General features: G+C 48.8%; 1 protein-coding gene across 1 annotated transcript; it reads right to left on the reverse strand.

Moving 5' to 3' along the window:
* Positions 1 to 3,906: 3,906 nt before the first annotated feature.
* Positions 3,907 to 20,489, reverse strand: hax1 (HCLS1 associated protein X-1). Its single transcript, XM_072283162.1, has 7 exons — positions 20,382 to 20,489; positions 19,897 to 20,117; positions 18,105 to 18,307; positions 10,164 to 10,218; positions 8,258 to 8,373; positions 6,706 to 6,859; positions 3,907 to 4,414 (listed from the first exon to the last, which is right to left on the reverse strand). Exons 1-7 carry the CDS (start codon positions 20,432 to 20,434, stop codon positions 4,284 to 4,286), a joined length of 933 nt encoding a protein of 310 aa, XP_072139263.1. The 5' UTR covers positions 20,435 to 20,489; the 3' UTR covers positions 3,907 to 4,283.
* Between the last annotated feature and the right edge of the window lie 2,044 nt (positions 20,490 to 22,533).

Genomic DNA, 22,533 nt, shown 5'->3' on the forward strand with positions numbered 1-22,533 from the left:
CTTTACAGTACGGACGACGCGGGTTCAATTCCCGCTGCTGCCTGTAGGAGTTTGTACGTCCTCCCACAGCCCAAAGGCCCACCGGTCGGTACATTAATTAGGCTAGGATTAAATCAGGGGATTGCTGGGTGGTGGAGGTCTGAAGGAGACTATTCCACATTGTGTCTCAATAAATTCAACATTCCCAACATCTATACTCAGTGGCCTGATTGATGAAGTCCAGAGCCTTCACCGGCCCTGTGACTCTACTTTCAGGGAGCCATGTCCTTGTATTCCTAGGTTCCTCTGTTCTACAACTCTCCCCAGGGACCAACCAGCCACTGTGCAAGGTCTACCCTGATTCATCATCCCAAAACACAGCTCGCATGTATCTAAATTAAACTGTGTTTGCCATCTCCTGGCCTAGTTTCAGCACAGCTTCTAATGTCACCTGCAAATTTACTAACCGCGCCTTGCACGTTCTCATGTTTGAACATTGTCCCACCTGCCCCCTCTGAACCGGGGATCAGGCACCCGCTCTGCACACTGCAAGCTCCCGTACCCAAGGGAAATAGATGAGGTGTAGGCCACTTGACCACTTGATATGGGGTGTACAGTGCCAGCGGCCCAGGTTCAGTTCCCATTGCTGTCTGTGAGTTCTCACCGTGGCCGAGTGTGTTTGCTCTGGGTGCCCCTGTTCCCCCCCACATTCCCAGGGTGAGTGAGTTGTGGGCATGCTAGGATGGCGCTGGAAACATGGCAACACTCGCGGGCTGCCCCCAGCACATCCTCGGACTGCATCGGTCGTTGACGCAAATGATGAGTCTCCCTGTACGTTTCAATGTACATGTGGCAAATTAAGCCAGCCTTCATCTTTCTCCTCTGCTCAATAATGCTGCTTACTGCAGCCGGGGCTGGGGTTCGATCCCAACCTTGTAGACTTGGCTCAAACTACTTCTCACCTTTCAGCCCAAAACGCTCTCACCGAATGCCCCAGTATTGTCAAAAGGGGACTTGCTTGGTTGTGGGGGAGGGTTTAATCCAAATGCCTGGTAGTCCAGTGGTTGTCGGGGGGGGGGGGAGGGTAATTGCTCCCCAGTCTGTGCGGTGAGGGGTAAAGAGCTGAATATTGTGAAGCACATGGCCCTGTGTGGGGCTGGTGGAGCTCTCTCCGGATATACACATCACCTCGATTGCCACCAGCCCAGAGAGCGTGAAATGACTCACTTTGCAAAGTCGAAGTTGACGGCAGAATACAGGGTTAATGGCAGGATTCTTATCAGTGTGGAGGAACAGAGGGACCTCGGGGTCCATGGACATCGATCCCTCAAAATTGTTGCGCAAGTTGATCGGCTGGTCTGGGTGTTGGCCTTCATTAGTCAGAGGAATGAGATGAAGAGTGTGAGATAATGTTGCAGCTCTATAAAACCCTGGTTAGACCACACTTGGATTCTACAGGATATTGGTTTTATTATTTGTTGTTATTGCCGTTCGGGATCCACCCACCGTGTTTTGCACCCTGACCCCGGAGACACGCAGCTTCGTTTGGCTGCGTATGGTTGAACGGCGATCGAACTATGGAGATCAGAACGTGGAAGCTTTAGAGGGGGGAGCAGAGGGAACTTACCAGGGTGCTGCCTGGGTTAGAGAGTCCACGTCTCCGTCTTGTGAGGAAAGGTTGAGCGAGCTGGGGTTGGGTGGGGTGGGGTGGGGTGGGGGTGTAAGAGGCAAGGATAGAGGGGGGTAAGCCAGAGCATAATAGCCATTTATTGATGTTGAACCATGTCAAAGCATGGCTACACTTGTTGTGAGCTGTCCCCAGCACATCCTCAGTGACACAACCACCGCGTGTTTTTCCATGTACACGTGACAGATAAAAGTAATGTTTAAGTTTACATAAAACGCAGAGGGGATCACAGGGGAGGCCTGCCTACGGGTACAGTCTCCCACTCTAGGTGTTGGACAGATAGGGCCGGGAGGGAGGAGGAAGGAGACTAGCACAGGTACTGCAGCCTGAATGGCCTCTGCAGCGACGGAGAAGGCAGATGCAGGATTGTGACGGGAACAGGGATTTCTGGTCCGACTGGCTCGACTCCCTGCAGCCTCAGATTTCAGGTAGGGAGGCGGTGTTGGTGGCACGGCTTCGGCTGAGAGACCGAAATGAGGTTCCGCACAGGCCGCCGCCTTTGTTCTGCCTTCACCACACACCCAGTTCGGTGTCGCAATCGTCCCCTGGCCTCACCCTCCCTCTCTGGAACAGCCTCCTCTGGCTCTGCAGCATTCCTGAGGGCAGAGTGGGAGTGACATAGGATCGGGAGCGGCAGTCTGCTGATCTTATCCACACTCCACCTAAAACCCTCGGACTACGGCCAAAAGCTGCGGAGCCGAGCTGGACACACACACGGTCAGAGAGGGTGTCAGACCCAGAGTGATAGAGAGATCGGGGATATACACAGGAGCGCTGGGGATCTGTGGGCCAAGACTGCCACCTACTGGCAAACGTTTGTAGGACAGCTGGAGTTCATCACTGCCCGGGGATTAAGAATGCGCTAGCAGCCATTCAGCCCATCTTTCAATCTCTAGTACAGTTGAACCATTTGGCACGTGTTGAAAACCTTTTGAATTTGACAGGTTCAGGATGCCTGGGAATCCATTACACCAACAATTGTCCAACCCGGCAGCCAAGGTCGCCCAGCAAGATTCCACATACAGCGTACCGGTAATGTTGGTTAGCAATTTTCCCTCTGGTTCAGAGCGAGGGGTTAGACATTGTCGGGGAGTGACAGATTCGTTAACACAAACAACGCATTTCACTGCATGTTTCTACACGCACTTAGTGCTCACTTTAATAGGTACCTCCTGCGCCTCACAAAGCGGCCAGTGAGCGTGTGTCCGTGGCCTTCTGCCGCTTCAAGGTTTGACGTGTTGTGTGTTCAGAGATGCTCTTCTACACATCACTGTTGTAATGCGTAGTCATTTGAGTTACTGTCACCTTCCTTGTCAGCTGAACCAGTCTGCCCATTCTCCTCTGACCTCTCTCATTAACAAGACATTTTCACCACAGGCCTGTCTCTCACTGGATGTTTGCTGTTTTTCCACACCGTAGAAAACTCTAGAGACTGTTGTGTGTAAAAATCACAGGAGATCAGCAGTTTCTGATATACTCAAACCATCCCATCTGGCACCAGCAGTCATTTCGTACTCAAAGTTACTTAGATCACATTTGTTCCCCAAACTGACGTTTTGTCTGAACCTCTTGGTCATGTCTGCATGCTTTTATGCATTGAGTTGCTGCCACATGATTGGCTGATTAGATATTTGCATTAATAAAGTGGCCACTGAGTGTATTTGTGACAGGTAAAGCTAATCTTATATCTACCTGTTCCACGTTCTAAACAATCTGCTGGAGGAACTCAACAGGTCGAGTAGCACCTTTGGGAGGGGAGGAACTGTCAACGTTTCAGGTCCGGACCCTGTACGAGGCCAAAGAAGGCAAACACCTCTCTGGTCACTGAAACCAAGAGTTGACTTTTGTCAACTGGTGGCAAAGGAAATGCTGGGGCTGGCTATGTGTCACTGGATCCCGTAACTGGGTTGGAGGGTGGCCCTGTCCCATTGGTGGAAGAACAAACTGGACCAGGACAACTAGGGACTTGGGCTATATATTTTTTTTCTCTTAGTGACTGTATGTTTTTCTGAAATTGTAACCAATGTGCTATTTGTGCTGTTGGTAATGTGTTTTGCTCCTTGGCCCTGGAGCATTGCTGTTTCGTTTGGCTCTTTTCATGTATGGTTAAATTAAATTTGAACTTGAAACATCGGACAACCTCAGCACCACAGTGGGAGACCAGGAGTTCCACTCTTGGGACACCCTGGAAAACTGAGGTAGGAGTGAGGGGCCTGGAATTAAAAGAAACGTTCATCTGATGTGAATAAATACCTTGTTTTATTGCAGTCATTCACAGGTCAATCACACGCTGGTCAACACTACCCCAACAATTCCAGCCCCGTGTGGGTGCTAGAAGACAGGAGGGGAAGGGAATGGGTCTGGAAGAAGTACTGAACTGGGGGGGGGGGGGGGGGAGAGTCAGCAACACACAGAAGAGATGCGAGGAGGAGTGGTTGGATCCTGAAAGGGGGTTGTAGTTAGAAGTCTCAGATCTGGTGCCAAAACGCACCAGGTACACGTTCTGCAGGAGGAAGGAGCCACAGATCGTTTGGATGGCAAACACGGCAAGATGGAGCACTGTCTCATCAGCAGTGGTGTTAACTCCGGGCTCACCCGCAGCGCCCGTGGCCGGCGGTCACCGCCTCCAGAAGAGGCCCTTCAGCAAGCGGTCAAGGAAGGAAGCGGAGTCTCGGACTGTCGGCGGCTCCCCAGGAACGCTGCCTCCTGACTGCCAATCCCATTTCTCCGGGACCTTCCGCAGCTCACCTGAGTGGAGGAGTCAGAGAGTCGGAGAGATCCGATTACCTTTATTTGTCACGTGTAGAGTGAATGTGTCGGCGTGCCTGTGGCACTGCTCACTAACCCTAGCCCGCACGTCTTTGCAATGTGGGAGGGAACCCGGAGGACACCCGTAAAGTGTCGGTGAGAAAGTACAGACAGCAGAGGGGAATTGTACCTGGGTCGCTGGCTCCGTAAAGCATTACACTAACTGCTAAACGACCCGACTCCAGCAAGCCCAGGACAAGTATTCTGGGCTCACTTGCCAGAGGCTCACCAGACCTTGAGGGACACAGACAAGGTGGATGGGGTCACTGGGCTTCACTCCCCAAGAGGGCTGGAGGAGAGGGGGAGTCAGAGGTGAAGGGGACCCGAGGGGCAGGTTTTCTCCTCCACGCAGAGGGTGGTGGGTATGTGGAATGAACTGCCAGAGGAAGTGGTAGGCATGAGTAGCGGTCAGTGATACGCCAGTGACCCGGGTTCAATTCCACCCCTCTCCGTAAGGGGATTCCACGTTCTCCCTGTGACCACATGGGTTTCCTCTGGGTGCTCTGGCTTCACCCAGCGGGCATGCCCTTTTCTCACGGTTACCATCAGGCAGGAGGTACAGGAGCCTGAAGGCACACACTCAGTGATTCACTAACAGCTTCTTCCCCTCTGCCTTCCGATTCCTAAATGGACATTAAACCCCTGGACACGACCTCACTTTTATTTATTATTTCTGTTCCTGCACTATTTTTAATTTAAAATGCTTACTGTAATTCATTTACTTTTACTATATTTACCACGTATTGCAGTGTACTGCTGCTGCTAAGTTAACACATTTCATGACGTACACTGGTGATATTAACCTGATTCTGGTCCCACATTCCAAAGACGCACAGATGGGTTAGTAGGTTAATTGGTTAAATGACTAATGGGCGGAGCCAGCTCATTAGTAAGTTAATTGGTCACATGACTGTAATGGGCAGAGCCAGCTTGTTAGTAGGTTAATTGGTCACATGACTAATGGGTGGCACCAGCTCATTAGTAGGTTAATTGGTTAAATGACTAATGGGCAGAGCCAGGTCATTAGGTTAATTGGTCACATGGGTGCAATGGGCAGAGCCATCTCATTAGTAGGTTAATTGGTCACATGACTAATGGCAGAGCCAGGTCATTAGGTTAATTGGTCACATGACTAATGGGCACAGCCAGATCGTTGGGCTGGAACCTGTTCATAGGTTTAGAGGGATGTGGGTCAGACACAGGTAAATGGAATTGGCTGGATAATGTCATGGACCTGTTGTGCTGTGACCGTGAATCTGTGCTGTTTCCTCAATCCGTTTACTCTCCCTCCTCGAGTCCAGCACAGAGCGGCTAGGGGTGAGGCCCTGGGGAGTTTCAGCCGTTCAGTGAACACACTCCCCACCCCAGCACTGTGTTCACACACACACAGTGAAGGTCGTGAGGAGCAACTCCCCGCACGTACAGTGGGGGCGCGATGGAATGTTCTCTCTGGGTGAGTGAGGCTCCAGCAGCTCGACCCCAGCCATTCGATCAGTCCCCGTCCATCCCACTAAACACACCCTGTGCTCGCCGCTACCACACTGGATGCGGTGTGAACTGTCGATAAAACACACCACGGTTACTCACCCGGGTCCCTCTGACAGCTGCTCCCAAACCCAGCACCTCTTGCACCAAGGCCAGCGGGCGCAGGGGAACTCCACCACCCGAGCTGCTGACGAACCCAACTTGGAGATCCTGCCACTCCACACAAACAGCTTCCCCACACACACACTCACAACGGACCACTCCCTCCGTGTCCATTCACCCCTCCCAACTGATCTCCCTCCCGGTATATATCCCTGCAAGTGAGAGAAATGGAATACCTACCCATTCACCTCCGTTCAGGGCCACAAACAATCCATCCAGGTGAAACAACACTTCACCTGAGAACCTACTGGGGCTTGTCTACTGTATCCTGTGCTCTAGATACAGCCTCCTCTGCACCGGTGAGACCTGACACAAATCGGTCTGTTGAGCCACCTCCGCTCCATCCGCCAAAAGCGATGTTTCCCAGTGGGCAACCATTTTAATTCCTAACGCCATTCCTATTCCGAACTATCAGTCAAAGGGCCTTCTCTTCTGTCGCAGCGAGGACACGCTCAGGAGCAATGCCTCATATCCCGTCTAGGTAGCCTCCGACTTACTGGCATGACATTCCCGTCAACCACCCCAGACTCCAGCCCCGGGACGGGAAGACGGTTGTCCGTCGGACCACAAACCCCAGCACTCACGGTCATCTGCGCCGACCAGCTGCTCGGTCTGCTCCTCCCTGCCCTGGGCGTCCCGCCGGGTCACCGTGGTGAACGACTGGTCACCCTGCACCCGGGTCACTGTGGTCTCCTCGTTACCCTCTCCATCCCGTTCCGTCCGTCGCTCCTCCGTCGTCTACGGGGGGGGGAGGAGAAGATCAGAGTGAATGGCGAGAGGCTGTGGGACCGATGGCCCAGTGATCACCTTCGCGTACCAAGTGAGGGGCAGCAAATAGGGAGGGGGTGAAACAGCATGGAACAGACCCTCAGCTGATCATCCCTGCCCACTATTTACACCAATCTCACTTTACTCTCCTAAACATTCCCATTAACTACCCCAGATTCCACCCCTTGCCTACACACTGGGGGGGTGGGGGGGAGGCAAGGGGCAATTTACAACGGGCTGATTAACCCAGCGACCCTGCACATGGTTGGAACCATGAGATGTGGGAGAAAACTGGGAGCACCAGGGTTCACCGATGGACGCAGAGAGGATGTTTCCTACAGTGGGGGAGTCTAGGACCAGAGGGCACAGCCTCAGGATACAGGGACGTCCATTTAACCAATTTCCTCCCGGATCAATAAAGTATGACTATGACTATTTAGAACAGAGGTTAGGAGGAATTCCTTTAGCAGGAGGGTGGTATATCTGTGGAGGCTATTTAATGCAGAGGTTGATAGGTTCTTGGCTAGTCAGGGTGCCAAAGGTTATGGGGAGAAGGCAGGAGAATAGGGTTGAGAGGGATAATAAATTAACCATAATGGAATGATGCAGCAGACACAATGGGCCGAATAGCCTAATTCTGTTCCTGTGTTTTATGGTCACAGGGTGGAAATGTGCCAACTACACACACACCCACACAGCAGTGGAGATCAAACCTGGAGCCGTCTGGAACGGTGAAACAGTGGCCCTTCACCAAGAGTAGTTTACAATCTCCAAGCATTTGCAGCCTGCACTCAGACAGCCTGAGGATCTTTTCCTGAGCCAGAGGGTATAGCTTCAAGGTCAAAGGGGATATAACTAATCAAGAACCCACCAACCTCCAATTTAAATATAAATGACTTGGCCTCCACAGCCGTCTGCAGCAATGACTTCCACAGATTCACCTCCCTCTGGCGAAAGAAAATCCTCCTCGTCTCTGTTGTAAATGAACGTCCTTCTATTCTGAGTCTGTGCCTCTGGTCCTAGACTTCCCCACTAATCTCTCCAGGTCCAACTCTATGACATTTAATATTCGGTAGGTTTCAATGAGGTCCCATTTCCTTTCACTAAACTCAGGTGAGTACAGGCCCAGAGCCCACAGGGCCTTGAGGAGAATGAGGGGGTGCAGGGAAATCGTAAGTTTAATTTGGCATTGTTCGGAAACGACGGATCGAAGGGCCTGTCCATGCTGTTTAAATGTTCCCATGACCCAACAGCAAATGATATCCCCAGATCCCAGAACTCCTTCACCAAACCGACCTGTCCCAGAGGTGCCTCCCCCCACCCGCCCTCTCCAGGGGCAGAGGGAGAAAGGTCACGAATGCCACTCACCCCGTCGGGACGGACGATTTTGGATACAGAAATGCTCTTGAAGTAGGATTTGCTCCGAGGCTCAGCTGGCTTGAGGGCACTATCCAGGCCTTCAGAATTCACCTTGGAGTCCAGATCTGGGAAGGTGACAACAATCCGGTTTCCTCAGCTGCAGCAGGATCACTAAGCAGAGTCTCCCTCCCCAGTTACAAGGTACATTCTCACAGGTACTGGGATACTGTGACAAGCTCGTGCTACATATTGTTCCCGCAGATCAGTTCATTACACAGTGCAGTAAGGCAAAACAGTAACAATGCAGAATTAAGTGTAACAGTTACTGAGAGAGTCCCGTGCAGGTTAAAGTGCAAGATCATAACGAGGTAGATTGTGAGGCCCAGAGTTCATTTTATCGTACAAGAGGTCCATGCAGGAGACTGATGACAGTGGGATAGGAGCTGCCCTTGAGCCTGGCAGTCCGTGCTTTCAGGGTTTTTTATCTTCTGTCCGATGGGAGAGGGGAGAGAATGTCTGGGGTGGGGGGGGGGTCTTTGGTTCTGCTGGCTTCTTTACTGAGGCAGCGAGAAGTGTGGACAGAGTCAGTGGATGGGGGGCTGGTTTCTGTGACGTGTGAACTGTGTTCACAACTACTCAAGGGCTTGATGGAGCACATGAGATTCTCCAAAGACACAGAAACACACACACACACACACAGAACGCTAGAAGAACTCAGCAGGTCAGGCAGCATCTCTAGAGAGGAATAAACAGTTGTTGTACCAGGCTGAGACCCTTCATCAGGAGTGTGATGTTACTCTTGTCGTTTCAGGCTGAGACCTTCATTAGGAGAGTGATGGTACACTCCCTGCCTGGGTGAGTGCACTCTGAAAATCGAGTAGTTTTTGATACAAAGCAGCCCTCTTGATCGGGACCCTATCTTACCCCCTCTACTTCCTCAGAGGGCAAGTCCTCTACTTCCTCAGAGGACCCTCACCATCTTTGTTTTGCAGACACACCAGTGAAAGTGTTCTGCCTGGATGCATCTCAGCTTGGGTTTGCAACCGCTCTGCCTGGGACTAGAGAGCTGTGACTCAGCTCAGTCCATCTCAGGAACCAGTCTCAGCCCAGTAGGCTCCATAGTCCACACACCTCGCTGCCTCGGTGAAGCAGCCAGCGTTATCAAAGACCCCTCCCACCCCGGGCATTCTCTCTTCTCCCCCTCCCATCGGGCAGGAGATACAGAAGCCCACCAGGCTCAAGGACACATTCTAACCCGTCATTATCAAACTACTGAAAGAACCTCCTGTACATTACAGATGAACTCTCGATCTCCCAATACGTCACTGCGGTTCTTGCACCTTATCATCTGCACACTACACGGTCACCAGAGTGTATGTTTGTGATCTTCTGCTGCTGTAGCCCACCCACTTCAAGGTCCAACGTGTTGTGCGTTCAGAGATGCTCTTCTACACATCACTGTTTTAACGTGTAGTTATTTGAGTTACTGACACCTTCCTGTCAGCTTGAACCAGTCTGGCCATTCTCCTCTAACCGCCCTCATTAACAAAGGCATTTTTGCCCACTGAACTGCCACTCACTGGATGTTTTGATGTTTTTCACACCATTCTCTGTAAACTCTACAGACTGTAGTGTGTGAAAATCCCACATCAGCAGTTTCTGAGATATTCAAACCACCCCATGTGGCACCAACAATCATTCCACGGTCAAAGTCACTTAGATCACGTTTATTCCCCATTCTGATGTTTGGTCAGAACAACTGAACCTCTTGACCATGTCTGCATGCTGTTAGGCACTGAGTTGCTGCAGATGTACCTAATAAAGTGGCCACTGAGTGTATCTGCTGTATCGTTACTAAACTCCTTACCACAGTTCATGATGGAAACTGGTCTCACCTCTGCTGACTCTGACTTACCCTGATCCTCTTTCCTAGTGTCGCTCTTCCGCAGCATGTCCCAGATATCCTCAAACTGCAACAGAAACGGTTGTGATCAGAGACTCCCCTGCTCTCCCACCCCACCCAGGCCCAGCTGCCCCCGAATAGGCCACTGGTGCCCACACAAATCATGACCAACCCACAGCCCACCGCTCAACTCCCTCCACAGCCATGCCTATCCCCACAGTACATGAGATATCCCTTTGGCCCATCAAGGCCATGCTAGCTCACTGAGATCCAATTTATTTTGTGAGTGCTCATGTTTAATGTCATAAGCACACTTTCCTCGATGCAGCAGCTCCCTTAGCATGACTGCGTAGGTTTCCTCCGTGAGCTCCTGTTTCCTACATTCTAAAGACATACCAGTTAAAGTTAGTAATTTTAGTAAGTGTCCAGTGCCCAGCACATCTTGAACTGTGTTGGTCAGACATGCGAATGAAATTCACATATGACAAATAAACCTAATCTTTACATTCAGTGTGCACTACGGTCAGAGGTTCGAATCGAACCCGGGTCTCTGAGTCACAAGGCAGCGACTCTACCCACTGTGCCACCGTGTCACCCTTACTGTGGGGAGAAAAAGAGGCTAAACACTCTTTGCCAAAACTGTCAAATGCAACTATTAATACTCTGTAACTTCCCCATTTGGAGTCAGGACTATTAATTTGAGTTCCCTGCATACCTACCTTGAAAAGATTGCAATTAAAACTTTGTTCATGAGTTTGTGCCCTTGAATGTCTCATCACTGTTCCTGCTTCTCAATTAAGTTTATTATCAAAGTACACATATGTCCCCATAGACTTCCCTGAGATTCATTCTCTCGTAGGCTCTCACAGGAAAATAAATGCAATAGACATATGAAAAATTATGAATAAACAAAGACTGTAATAAGAACGAGACAGAGACAATGGTAGTAGGATTGGACGCTGAGAAAGCTTTTGATTCGGTTAGTTGGGCATTCCTATACAGAGTGTTAGGAAGATTTGGCTTTCAAGAAAAATATATTAAAGTAATTCAGACTCTATATGACAGCCCTACAGCCCGAATTAAGATAAATGGGGACCTCTCTGACTCCTTCACCTTAGAGAGAGGCACTAGACAGGGATGCCCAATTTCTCCTCTCCTTTTTGCACTATATATTGAACCGCTTGCCCAACTAATAAGACAGAGCGAAATCGTAAAATGTATCAAGGTGGCAGGGATTGAACAGAAAGTGGCGTTATTCGCAGATGATGTTTTGGTCTATCTGAGTGAACCAGAAAAATCATTTATAGGATTGTTTACACTGTTGGATGACTTTGGGAAAATATCAGGTTATAAAATAAATGTAAAGAAAACATAGGTTATGTCCCTAAATTATACAACATCCAAAAAATTGCAGGATACATACGATCTTAAGTGGGAAGCTAAATCATTAAAATATTTAGGAATAACCCTGCCGAAGGATCTTTCAACGCTGTCACAGGTAAATTATGGGCCATTAATCTCGGAGATAAAAGCAGATATGCATAGATGGAATCTTATCCCCTTTTTAAGTTTAAATTCAAGGATAAATACTATAAAAATGAATATTCTTCCTCGGTTACTGTATCTTTTCCGTACTTTACCTGTGGAGGTGGATGATAATCAATTCAGGGAATGGGACAAATGGATTTCCTGCTTCATTTGGCAAGGAAAGAAACCTAGAATTCGATACAACACTTTACAGTTAGGGAAGGGAGGAGGAGGTATGGTTCTTCCTTGCTTGAGAAATTATTTTTATGTTTCACAGATAACTCCTCTGTTATATTGGTGTAATAGGGAATATAAGGCTAGATGGAAGGAAATAGAATTTGGATTAGTTGACAGTTTTCCTCTACAGGCCTCAATAGCTGACAAAGGATTGATGGCCCAATGGGAAAAATTTAAAAACAGTTGGATAAATCTTACATTAAAAGTATGGCAGAAGGTGGTTAATTCGTGTGGAATTAATAACATGTTAAAACTCTTCAGATGGTGTGCATATGATACCCAATTCCTTCCCAACAGAGGAGATAAAAGATTCGAGCTATGGATAAAGAAAGGTCTTACAACCTACCTCTCATTTATAGATAAAAGAGTATTACAAAGTTTCTAAATCCTGCAGGACAAACATGGCCTAGAACATAATGACTTTTTTAGGTACCTTCAAGTACGAAACTATGTTAACCAGAGTTGTAGACATACAGACCTATCAACAGTAGAATTAGAATTTTTCAAGATTCTGAATTTGGCTTGCAGTTCAATACCTAGTAAATCAGTTTCTCGATTATATAATGCACTCTCCCATGCTAAAAATGTAAACACATTGTATATTAAAGAGAAGTGGGAGAAAGAAGTGGGGTTGGTACTTTCAGAGGAGGCTTGGGGGAAAATCTGCAGCTTTCAATGGTCCTCGACTAATTCTTTGACTTGGAGAGAACATTGTTGGAAAAACATTATAAGATACTTCAAGACCCCATATCAGGAAAAGTATAAAGATACAAACGTGGCGTGTTGGAGAAGGTGCGGCTCCAAGGAGGCAAATCATTTCCATATTTTCTGGGATTGCCCTAAATTAAGTCTATATTGGGAAGGTATTCATAGAACATTAGTTAAGGTACTTAGGTCCCAGATACCTCTGAACTTTGAGACGCTCTATTTGGGGCATGTATTGTTTCTTGAACAGAAGGAAGATATAAAGTTGCTGCAGGCCCTCTTAGCGGCAAGTAAGAAATCAATCACTAGAAAGTGGCTAAATCCAATACCACCTACATTAGAAGATTGGCATGAAATTATCTTGGAAATATTTAAAATGGAAAAGTTGACTTACTCCCTGAGAATTCAAAAAGAAAAATTTTATTAAATCAGGAATAGATGGATTGAATATATAACCCCAATGCGAGCAGACTTTAGATGACTCTCCTAATGATTTATACTGCTCTTCTCATCAACACAGTAATATTGCTAACGTAAGCACCCCTAGTCTAAATGTCTACTGTTTTTTGTTTTCTTTTGGAAAATAGAGAATTAACACAAGTAAAGGAAAAGATTTGGGAAAGGGATAAAAAATGATAAAATTAAGTAAATAAGTACATAGGGATTGGATAATTATGTCTGGGGGCAGGAGCAAGCATGAACAAATTAGGATATAAACACCTACAATGGTTGTTACATAGGCTTACGTACAACATTTTGGACCAGTAGAAATTGTCCAGAAGAGACTTATGGAAACTATTATTACTATTTTTCTTAACAACTAATACCATTACTTAGCCTAATAGTTTAGAATTACCACTGTACATAATTATCTATTTAAGTGTCTAATTTCCTTTTATATCATCTCAATGTGTACTTAAGAATGTATAAATAATTATAGTTTTATTCATATAAAAAATGGAAAAGGTTATACGTGTGAAAAAGGTACATGATACTTGTGAATTCCTTATCCAAATAAAAAAATAAAATTAAAAAAAAGAATAAACAAAGACTGACAAACAACCAATGTGCAAAAGAAGATAAATGGTACAAATTAAAATGAGGTTCAATCCCAACCCGTGTGTCTGCACTGTGACAACCTTAAGGAACTGGAAATAAAAATAACAAGTAGGTAATACTGAGAAGATGAATTGTCATCTCCCTAAAGGTGAGTCCACAGGTCGTGGGTTCAGTGGATTCTCGATTATCTGGCACTACAGACAGAAATGTGTGCACTGATAATGCAAAAACTTAGGACGTTGCCTGAGGCACCCTGGGGCCACACCTCAGTGTCCAACTCCACACTCTCGACAAGTAGTCCGCTCATCCAGACAGGCGAAGCCCTTTCCCAACAGGGGGCACTCTGTACAGTTCTTCCGTAGCCAGGATTACCTTACTGAACCTTCTGTCAATTACCTCCAGTGAAAGAAAATCCTTCTTTAGAGAGGGGGGCCAAAATTGTTTGGATATTCCAAACAATCCTCACTATTGCTTTGTACAGATCCTCAGAGTCAAGAGAGTTTATAGTCTGTACAGTTTTGTAGTACAGACACATCCACAGAAAGGTGCTGAAGAAAGTCCAACAATATCATGAAGGATCCCACCCACCCTGCTCATGAATGCTATGTAGCTCATCAGGGAGGAGGCTACACAGCATCCATGCCAGGACCACTAGACTCAGAAACGTTTACTTCCCCCCAAGCTGTAGGACTGATCAACAGCTCCACCCCTGCACACTACTTTATCATTTCCTGTCAGTCACCGTACGTATGGACACTCCTGTGGCTCGCGTTACGTGAAGGACATAAAAGTTAAGCTGATATTGGAGAGGTTCATGTGAATGATTCCTGCTGCTCCAGATTCCAGTATTTGCATCTCTAGAGAATCTTCACTCTGTCTGTTGCAAAATGCAGGATCTCCTGACGGCCAAGCATTTTGAGTCCACTCCCCATTCCCATTCTGACATGTCTCATCAGCTGCCACGATGAAGCCACTCTCAGATTTAAGGAGCAACATCTCATATTGCATCTGGATGGCCTCAAACCTGATGGCCTGAACATCAGTTCCTCGAACTTCCAATAATTTCTCCCCCTCCCTTTTTTCCTTTTTCCATTACGCACTGTGATCCCCTTTCACCCCTTCTCTTCTCCTCAGCTGCCTCTCCTCCTTCCCTTTCTCCCACTCTCCTCCCTGGTCAGATTCATTCCTCTCCAGCCCTGTACCTGTTCCATCACCTGCCAGCTTCCTACTTCAACCTCCTCCTCACCCACCCACCTTTCCCCCTCACCTATCACCTGTACTCCCCCACTTCTTTATTCTGGCTTCTACCCCATTCCTTTCAAATCCTCATGAAGGGCCTCAGCCTGAAACATCGACAGTTTATTCCTCTCCATTGATGCTGCCTGACCTGCTGGGCTTCTCCAGAAGTTTGTGTGTGTTTCCCTACAGCAAGGTTCCCAGCCAATGGCCCAGTACCATTAATTCCAGCCAACGGCCCAGTACCATTAATACCAACCAATGGCCCAGTACCATTAATACCAGCCAATGGCCCAGTACCATTAATACCAGCCAACGGCCCAATACCATTAATCGAGAGGCCGTGGACCCCAGGATGGGAAGTTGCTCCAGAGGGGAGGCTTCTGTCCTCACAGGCACCAAAGACTGGAATCTGGAGCAAGAGAAAGAACTCGGGAAGTCAGACTTCGGGCTGAATGGGCAGCTGACATTATGGGTTGAGACCCTTCACCTGGACTGAAAGATCCGGATGTGAATGCTGCTGCAAGTCAGTCTTTCTTTACTTTGGTTCTGTCTTCACTAAGGAGGACATAAATAATCTTCCAGAAATAGTAGGGGACAGAGGGTCCAGTGAGATGGAGGAACTGAGCGAAATACATGTTAGTAGGGAAGTGGTGTTAGGTAAATTGAAGGGATTAAAGGCAGATAAATCCCCAGGGCCAGATGGTCTGCATCCCAGAGTGCTTAAGGAAGTAGCCCAAGAAATAGTGGATGCATTAGTGATAATTTTTCAAAACTCGTTAGATTCTGGACTAGTTCCTGAGGATTGGAGGGTGGCTAATGTAACCCCACTTTTTAAAAAAGGAGAGAGAAACCGGGGAATTATAGACCAGTTAGCCTAACGTCAGTGGTGGGGAAACTGCTGGAGTCAGTTATCAAAGATGTGATAACAGCACATTTGGAAAGCGGTGAAATCATCGGACAAAGTCAGCATGGATTTGTGAAAGGAAAGTCATGTCTGACGAATCTCATAGAATTTTTTGAGGATGTAACTAGTAGAGTGGATAGGGGAGAACCAGTGGATGTGGTATATTTGGATTTTCAGAAGGCTTTTGACAAGGTCCCACACAGGAGATTAGTGTGCAAACTTAAAGCACACGGTATTGGGGGTAAGGTATTGATGTGGATAGAGAATTGGTTAGCAGACAGGAAGCAAAGAGTGGGAATAAACGGGACCTTTTCAGAATGGCAGGCGGTGACTAGTGGGGTACCGCAAGGCTCAGTGCTGGGACCCCAGTTGTTTACAATATATATTAATGACTTGGATGAGGGAATTAAATGCAGCATCTCCAAGTTTGCGGATGACACGAAGCTGGGCGGCAGTGTTAGCTGTGAGGAGGATGCTAAGAGGATGCAGGGTGACTTGTATAGGTTGGGTGAGCGGGCAAATTCATGGCAGATGCAATTTAATGTGGATAAATGTGAAGTTATCCACTTTGGTGGCAAAAACAGCAAAACAGATTATTATCTGAATGGTGGCTGATTAAGAAAAGGGGAGGTGCAACGAGACCTGGGTGTCATTATACACCAGTCATTGAAAGTGGGCATGCAGGTACTGTAGGCGGTGAAAAAGGCAAATGGTATGCTGGCATTTATAGCGAGAGGATTCGAGTACAGGAGCAGGGAGGTACTACTGCAGTTGTACAAGGCCTTGGTGAGACCACACCTGGAGTATTGTGTGCAGTTTTGGTCCCCTAATCTGAGGAAAGACATCCTTGCCATAGAGGGAGTACAAAGAAGGTTCACCCGATTGATTCCTGGGATGGCAGGACTTTCATATGAAGAAAGACTGGATGAACTGGGCTTGTACTCGCTGGAATTTAGAAGATTGAGGGGGGATCTGATTGAAACGTATAAAATCCAAAAGGGATTGGACAGGCTAGATGCAGGAAGATTGTTCCCGATGTTGGGGAAGTCCAGAACGAGGGGTCACAGTTTGAGGATAAAGGGGAAGCCTTTTAGGACCGAGATTAGGAAAAACTTCTTCACACAGAGAGTGGTGAATCTGTGGAATTCTCTGCCACAGGAAACAGTTGAGGCCAGTTCATTGGCTATATTTAAGAGGGAGTTAGATATGGCCCTTATGGCTACGGGGATCAGGAGGTATGGAGGGAAGGCTGGGGCAGGGTTCTGAGTTGGATGATCAGCCATGATCATAATAAATGGCGGTGCAGGCTCGAAGGGCCGAACGGCCTATTCCTGCACCTATTTTCTATGTTTCTTTGTGCCTGTGCTCACATGGACTGTGCACGCAACCCAGAAACACCAGCTCACTATTGTTTATTGTGCCTGTGCTCACATGGGGTGTGCACGCAACCCAGAAATACCAGCTCACTATTGCTTATTGGGCCTGTGCTCACATGGACTGTGCACGCAGCCCAGGAACACCAGCTCACTATTGCTTATTGTGCCTGTGCTCACATGGACTGTGCAAGCAACCCAGAAACACAAGCTCACTATTGTTTATTGTGCCTGTGCTCACGTGGACTGTGCATGCAACCCAGAAACACCAGCTCACTATTGTTTATTGTGCCTGTGCTCACGTGGACTGTTCAGACAACCCAGAAACTCCAGCTCACTGTTGTTTATTGTGCCTGTGCTCACGTGGACTGCGCACGCAACCCAGAAACACCAGTTCACTATTGTTTATTGTGCTTGTGCTCACGTGGACTATGCACGCAACCCAGAAACACCAGTTCACTATTGTTTATTGTGCCTGTGCTCACGAGGACTGTGCACGCAACCCAGAAACACCAGCTCACTATTGTTTATTGTGCCAGTGCTCACATGGACTGTGCACGCAACCCAGAAACACCAGCTTACTATTGTTTATTGTGCCTGTGCTCACATGGACTATGCAGACAACCCAGAAACACCAGTTCACCATTGTGCTCTCTTTGCACTACTTATGTTTTATTGTAACCTACAGTAATTTTTAATGCATTGCACTGTACTGTTGCCACAAAAAACAAATTTCAGGACAAATGTAGGTGATATTAAACCTGATTCTGATTTTAAACTCGACTTTGAAAGTTAGAGGGTTGATATCTGCCCTGGTGAACCACCGAAGAAATAGAGTGGCAGACTGGACCCAAAAGGCTTAACTGCCCTCCCCACCTCCCCCCCCACCATCGCGTGGCCTGAGCTTACGTTTCGGGAGGGGTTCCAGGGCGACCGATACGGAACCGCAGGCACGTCCCCCGGCTTGTGTCGAGGAGGGTCCCCCTGCTCCCCGCCCAAGCCAGGTGGGTCACTGTCTGGCTGTTTCAGCATCCAGTCGCGAGGCGCCCGCCTCTTCTCCCCGTCCTCGCCCCCCTGTCCAGGCACAGGGTGGGCGTCAAAATCAGGAAACTCTGCATTAGGGTGGCGGGGGGGGGGAGAAACAGGAAGGAAAAGAAAAAGTTATTTTCATAAACACAAGAGACCCCAGAATAACAGCACACAAAATGCTGGAAGTGAATAAACAGTCCACATTCCGCGCTGATTCAGGACAATTATTTTCACTGATTCTCCGCCGTTATTCTCAGTATCTGACACACAGTCAGCCACCCTCGCCCCCAGTCGCCCTGCCAGTCCCTTACAGGCTTGTACAGCACAGAAACAGGCCCTTCAGCCCATCTGGGCCATACTGACCATCTAAGCCAGAACCATTTCCCTGCATTAGGACTACAGTACATTCCCCTGAACCTTTTGTTTCCATTTACCGGTCTAGATGTCGATAATGTACCTGCCTCAACCACTTCCTCTGGCTGCTCATTCCATATATTGACCACCCCCCTGGGAGAAAAGGTTGCCCTCAGGCTCCTGTTGAATCTCTCTCCCTCTCTCACTTTAAACCCGTGTTCTTTGACTGAAGATGGTCAGAGGACTGCGTGTGCCCCTTGGAATTTTGTTGCCTGTTGTGTTCTGAGTTGCTCGGCTGAGTTTTGTGTGCCATGTTGGAGACAGAACGTGGGGTGACACCAGCAGGCTGACCGCCCCCCCCCAGCACACGCTCAGTTGTGGCAACCTATTTCACTGCATGTTTCAATGTACACGTGACAAATACATTTGGATCTGAAACACTGTCTGAGCACCCCATGGTTTTGTATAATTGCGTGAGGTCACCCCTCACGCTCCTACTCTCCAAGGAATAAAGTCGCGCCCTGCTCAACCTCTCTCTCTCTGCAACTCAGTCCCTGGGGTTCCAGCAACATCCTCGTAAATCTTTTCTGGGACAATTTACAACGACTAATTAACTGAGCCGGTATGTCTGTGGACTGCAGGAGGAAACGGGAGCACCCACGTGCTCACAAAGGATGCTGGGATTGAACTCTGACACCCTGAGCTGTAACAGCATCCCGCTATCCACCACGCTGCCGTGGCAACCAACTTAATGCCACCTTTCCCCAAACGTAGACTCACCCGACAGCTCGTGCAACCGCAACTTAAACCGCTCAACTTGGATAGAGGAACAGAATTAGGCCATTTGGCCCATCAAGTCAGTCCCGCCGTTTCATCATGACTGATCCAACATCCCTCTCAGCCCCAACCTCCTGCCTTCTCCCCGATTCCCCTCATGCCCCAACCAATCAGGAATCTATTGACCTCTGCCTTAAATATACCCAGTGACTTGGCCTCCACTGCTGTTTCTGGCAACAAATTCCACAGATTCACCATCCTCTGACTAATGAAATTCCTCATCTCAGCAAGTCTATAGAACAGTGAAGATAATGAGGTAGGAGAGGATGTGGGGGGGGGGGTGATGGAGGGGGTAGAACGAGTTCCCCCCACAGAGGCGTGCTGGTCCTGAAGTTCACCGTTTGAAATGCCGAAGGCAGAAGGATCCCCAGGGTTAGCCCTTCCGTTACAGGAGGTGGGGGAGAGGGATGGGCCACCAGGAAACGTCCAAGGCGATGGACAGAATGGACGCGGGCAGATAGGGGAGGGTCAGCCAACTTGCCGAACTGGCCCACGGGCACGTCCCAGCTCCCGATTCCTTTGAAGAGCTCGTCCATTTCGCGGAAGAGTCCGGAAAAGCCCTCGCCGAACGGCTGCCCGCCGGGCCCGAAGCCGAAGCCGAAGCCGAAGCCGAAGGGGTCTCCCCGGCGCCGCAAGTCGTCGTCGTCGTCTTCATCATCGTCGCCCTCCTCGTCCAGGACCGACCCGCGGTAGAATGGGTCCCTGAGACCAGACACAGGGGGGAGACAGGGTGACTCAGCCTCTGGGGTGGGGGTGAGGGGGCAGAGGGAAAAGGAGGCCAGTGTGGTTACAGGGAGGGGATGGAGGGGCTGGGGGCAGATGACGGTGGGTGGGAGACAGGGTGCGGACAGAAGCGAAGGGCAGGAAAAGGGACCGAGGGACGGACGCAATGGGGGCAGGCACTCGGGTGGAGAGGGACGGGAACACGGGGTAACATTTGCCCGGCGCCGCCTTCTCGCCCCTCACCCTCCGCGCTCCGGGAAGCCGAAGAGACCCCGGAAAAGGCCAAACAAACTCATCGCTCGGTGACTGCCCGCCGACCTCCTGCCGTAAACCCCGCCCGACGTTCCGACCTCCTGCCGCACACCAGCGTCGTAAAGCAGCTCCGCGGCGACCTGGAGCCCAGTTAAAGGGACACTCCCTTCGTCCGAGAGCTGGGCTATTGAACCCGGCACCTTCCACTGGTGACCTGGCAGGGGCCGCAACACAAAGCCCAGCGTACAGTAAACTTGCACAATGGATGATCTCAAAAACAGTAATGAGATTATGGTGATGCAGGTTGAAGGAGAAACATTGGCCTCAGGGCTCCAAGGAGAAAACTCTCTCACTCCTGCTCATAGTCCAAAGGTGTCAGTGAGGTCTTTTATTTCCAGCTTCAATATTTCACGTTAAAAGAGGCATCCTGACATTGCAGTAATCCTTCAACACCGCTCATCTATCAGTCTATCGTTCCCTCTGTGTTACACCTAATCCCTAATAATGGTGCATCCTCCCTGCACTGTATTGACAAGTTAGTCTTGGTTTTATTGTTTCATTCTGTGGATCTGGACAGTGCTGGAGCTCATCATGAACAATGATGAGACAGCGAGAGAGAGAGGAGGTTAAAGAGCTTGAGGCCTTGAACCGCTGCAGTCCCTGAGGTGTTGGTACACCCACAATGCTGTTAGGGAGGGAATTCCATGATTTTGACCCAGCGACAATGAACGAACAGTGATCTGTTTCCAAGTCAGGATGGTGAGTGATTTGGAGGGGGATTTCCAAGTGGTGGTGTTCCCAGGTATCTGCTGTTCTCATCCTTCTAAATGGTAGTGGTTGTGGGTCTGGAAGATGCTGCCTTAGGAACTTTGGTGTGTTGTAGATAGTACACACCACTGCAACTGTTCGTCGATGGTGGAGGGATTGGATGCTTGTGGAAGGGGTACCAATCAAGCGGGCAGCCTTGTACTGGATGGTGTCGAGCTTCTTGAGTGTTGATGGAGCTGCACTCATCCAGGCGAGTGGCGAGTATTCCATTACACTCCTGACCTGAGCCTTGTGGATGGTGGGCAGGCCTTGGGGAGTCAGGAGGTGAGTTACACACCACAGGATTCCTCGCCTTTGACCTGCTCTGGTAGCCACAGTGTTTATATGGCTAGACCAGTTCAGTTTCCTGTCAATGGTCACCCCCAGGATGTTGATAGTAGGGGATTCAGTGATGGTGTTGCCACTGAATGTCAAGACGATGGTTGGAACCTCTCTTGCTGGAGATGGTCATTGCCTGGCACTTGTGTGGCTCGAATGTTACTTATCAGCCCAAGCCTGGATACTGTCCAGGTCCTGCTGCACTTGGGTATGAACATCAATACCCACATCCTTCTACTGACACAGAGCAGAAGGCATCCTGATGAGCTGCATCACTTCAGGGTATGGAAACCGCACTGCGATGGACAGACCAGCACCCACCTACCCACCATCAAGGTCATGTATACAGAAAGGTGCCAGAAAATGGCCAGTATCATCAGGAAGGATCCCACCCACCCTGCTCATGGACTGTTTGTCCCACTCCCATCATAGCATCCACAGCAGAACCACCAGACTCAAAAACAGTTACCTTCCCCAAGCAGTAAGGCTGATTAACACCTCCACCCACTAACCCACCCCTCCACATCCCCAACTACCACTACTTTATCATTTCCTGTCAGTCACCTTGTGTACCGACACTCCTGTGTCTAGCGTCACTTTGTGGACAAACAATCAATGCATGCAAGCTGTCTTATGTATTGTGTTCTTTATCTTATTGTGGCTTTTTCTGCACTGCATCGGATCTGGAGTAACAATCATTTTGTTCTCCTCGAGGCATTAAACAATCTGGAATCTTGATGCAGGATCTGGACGTGAAACAGCGCGCATCTCTCTTCCTGCACAGATGCTGCCTGACCCACCGAGTTCCTTCAGCCATTTTGCTACTGTTCCAGATTCTGGTGTCTGCCGTCTCATGTCCTGTCTCCCACTGATGACTGGAGATGAGGAAGGCCCCCCTTTACAGCTCTTTGGACTAGAATGAGTAAACCTATCACTGTGCTTTCTGCTCAGGTCTGCGATGAAGGAGCAGCCCGAAGTTTCAACAGCGATTTCTTCC

This window comes from Mobula birostris, chromosome 2 (assembly GCF_030028105.1).
Source record: "Mobula birostris isolate sMobBir1 chromosome 2, sMobBir1.hap1, whole genome shotgun sequence".
Taxonomy (NCBI): Eukaryota; Metazoa; Chordata; class Chondrichthyes; order Myliobatiformes; family Myliobatidae; genus Mobula; species Mobula birostris.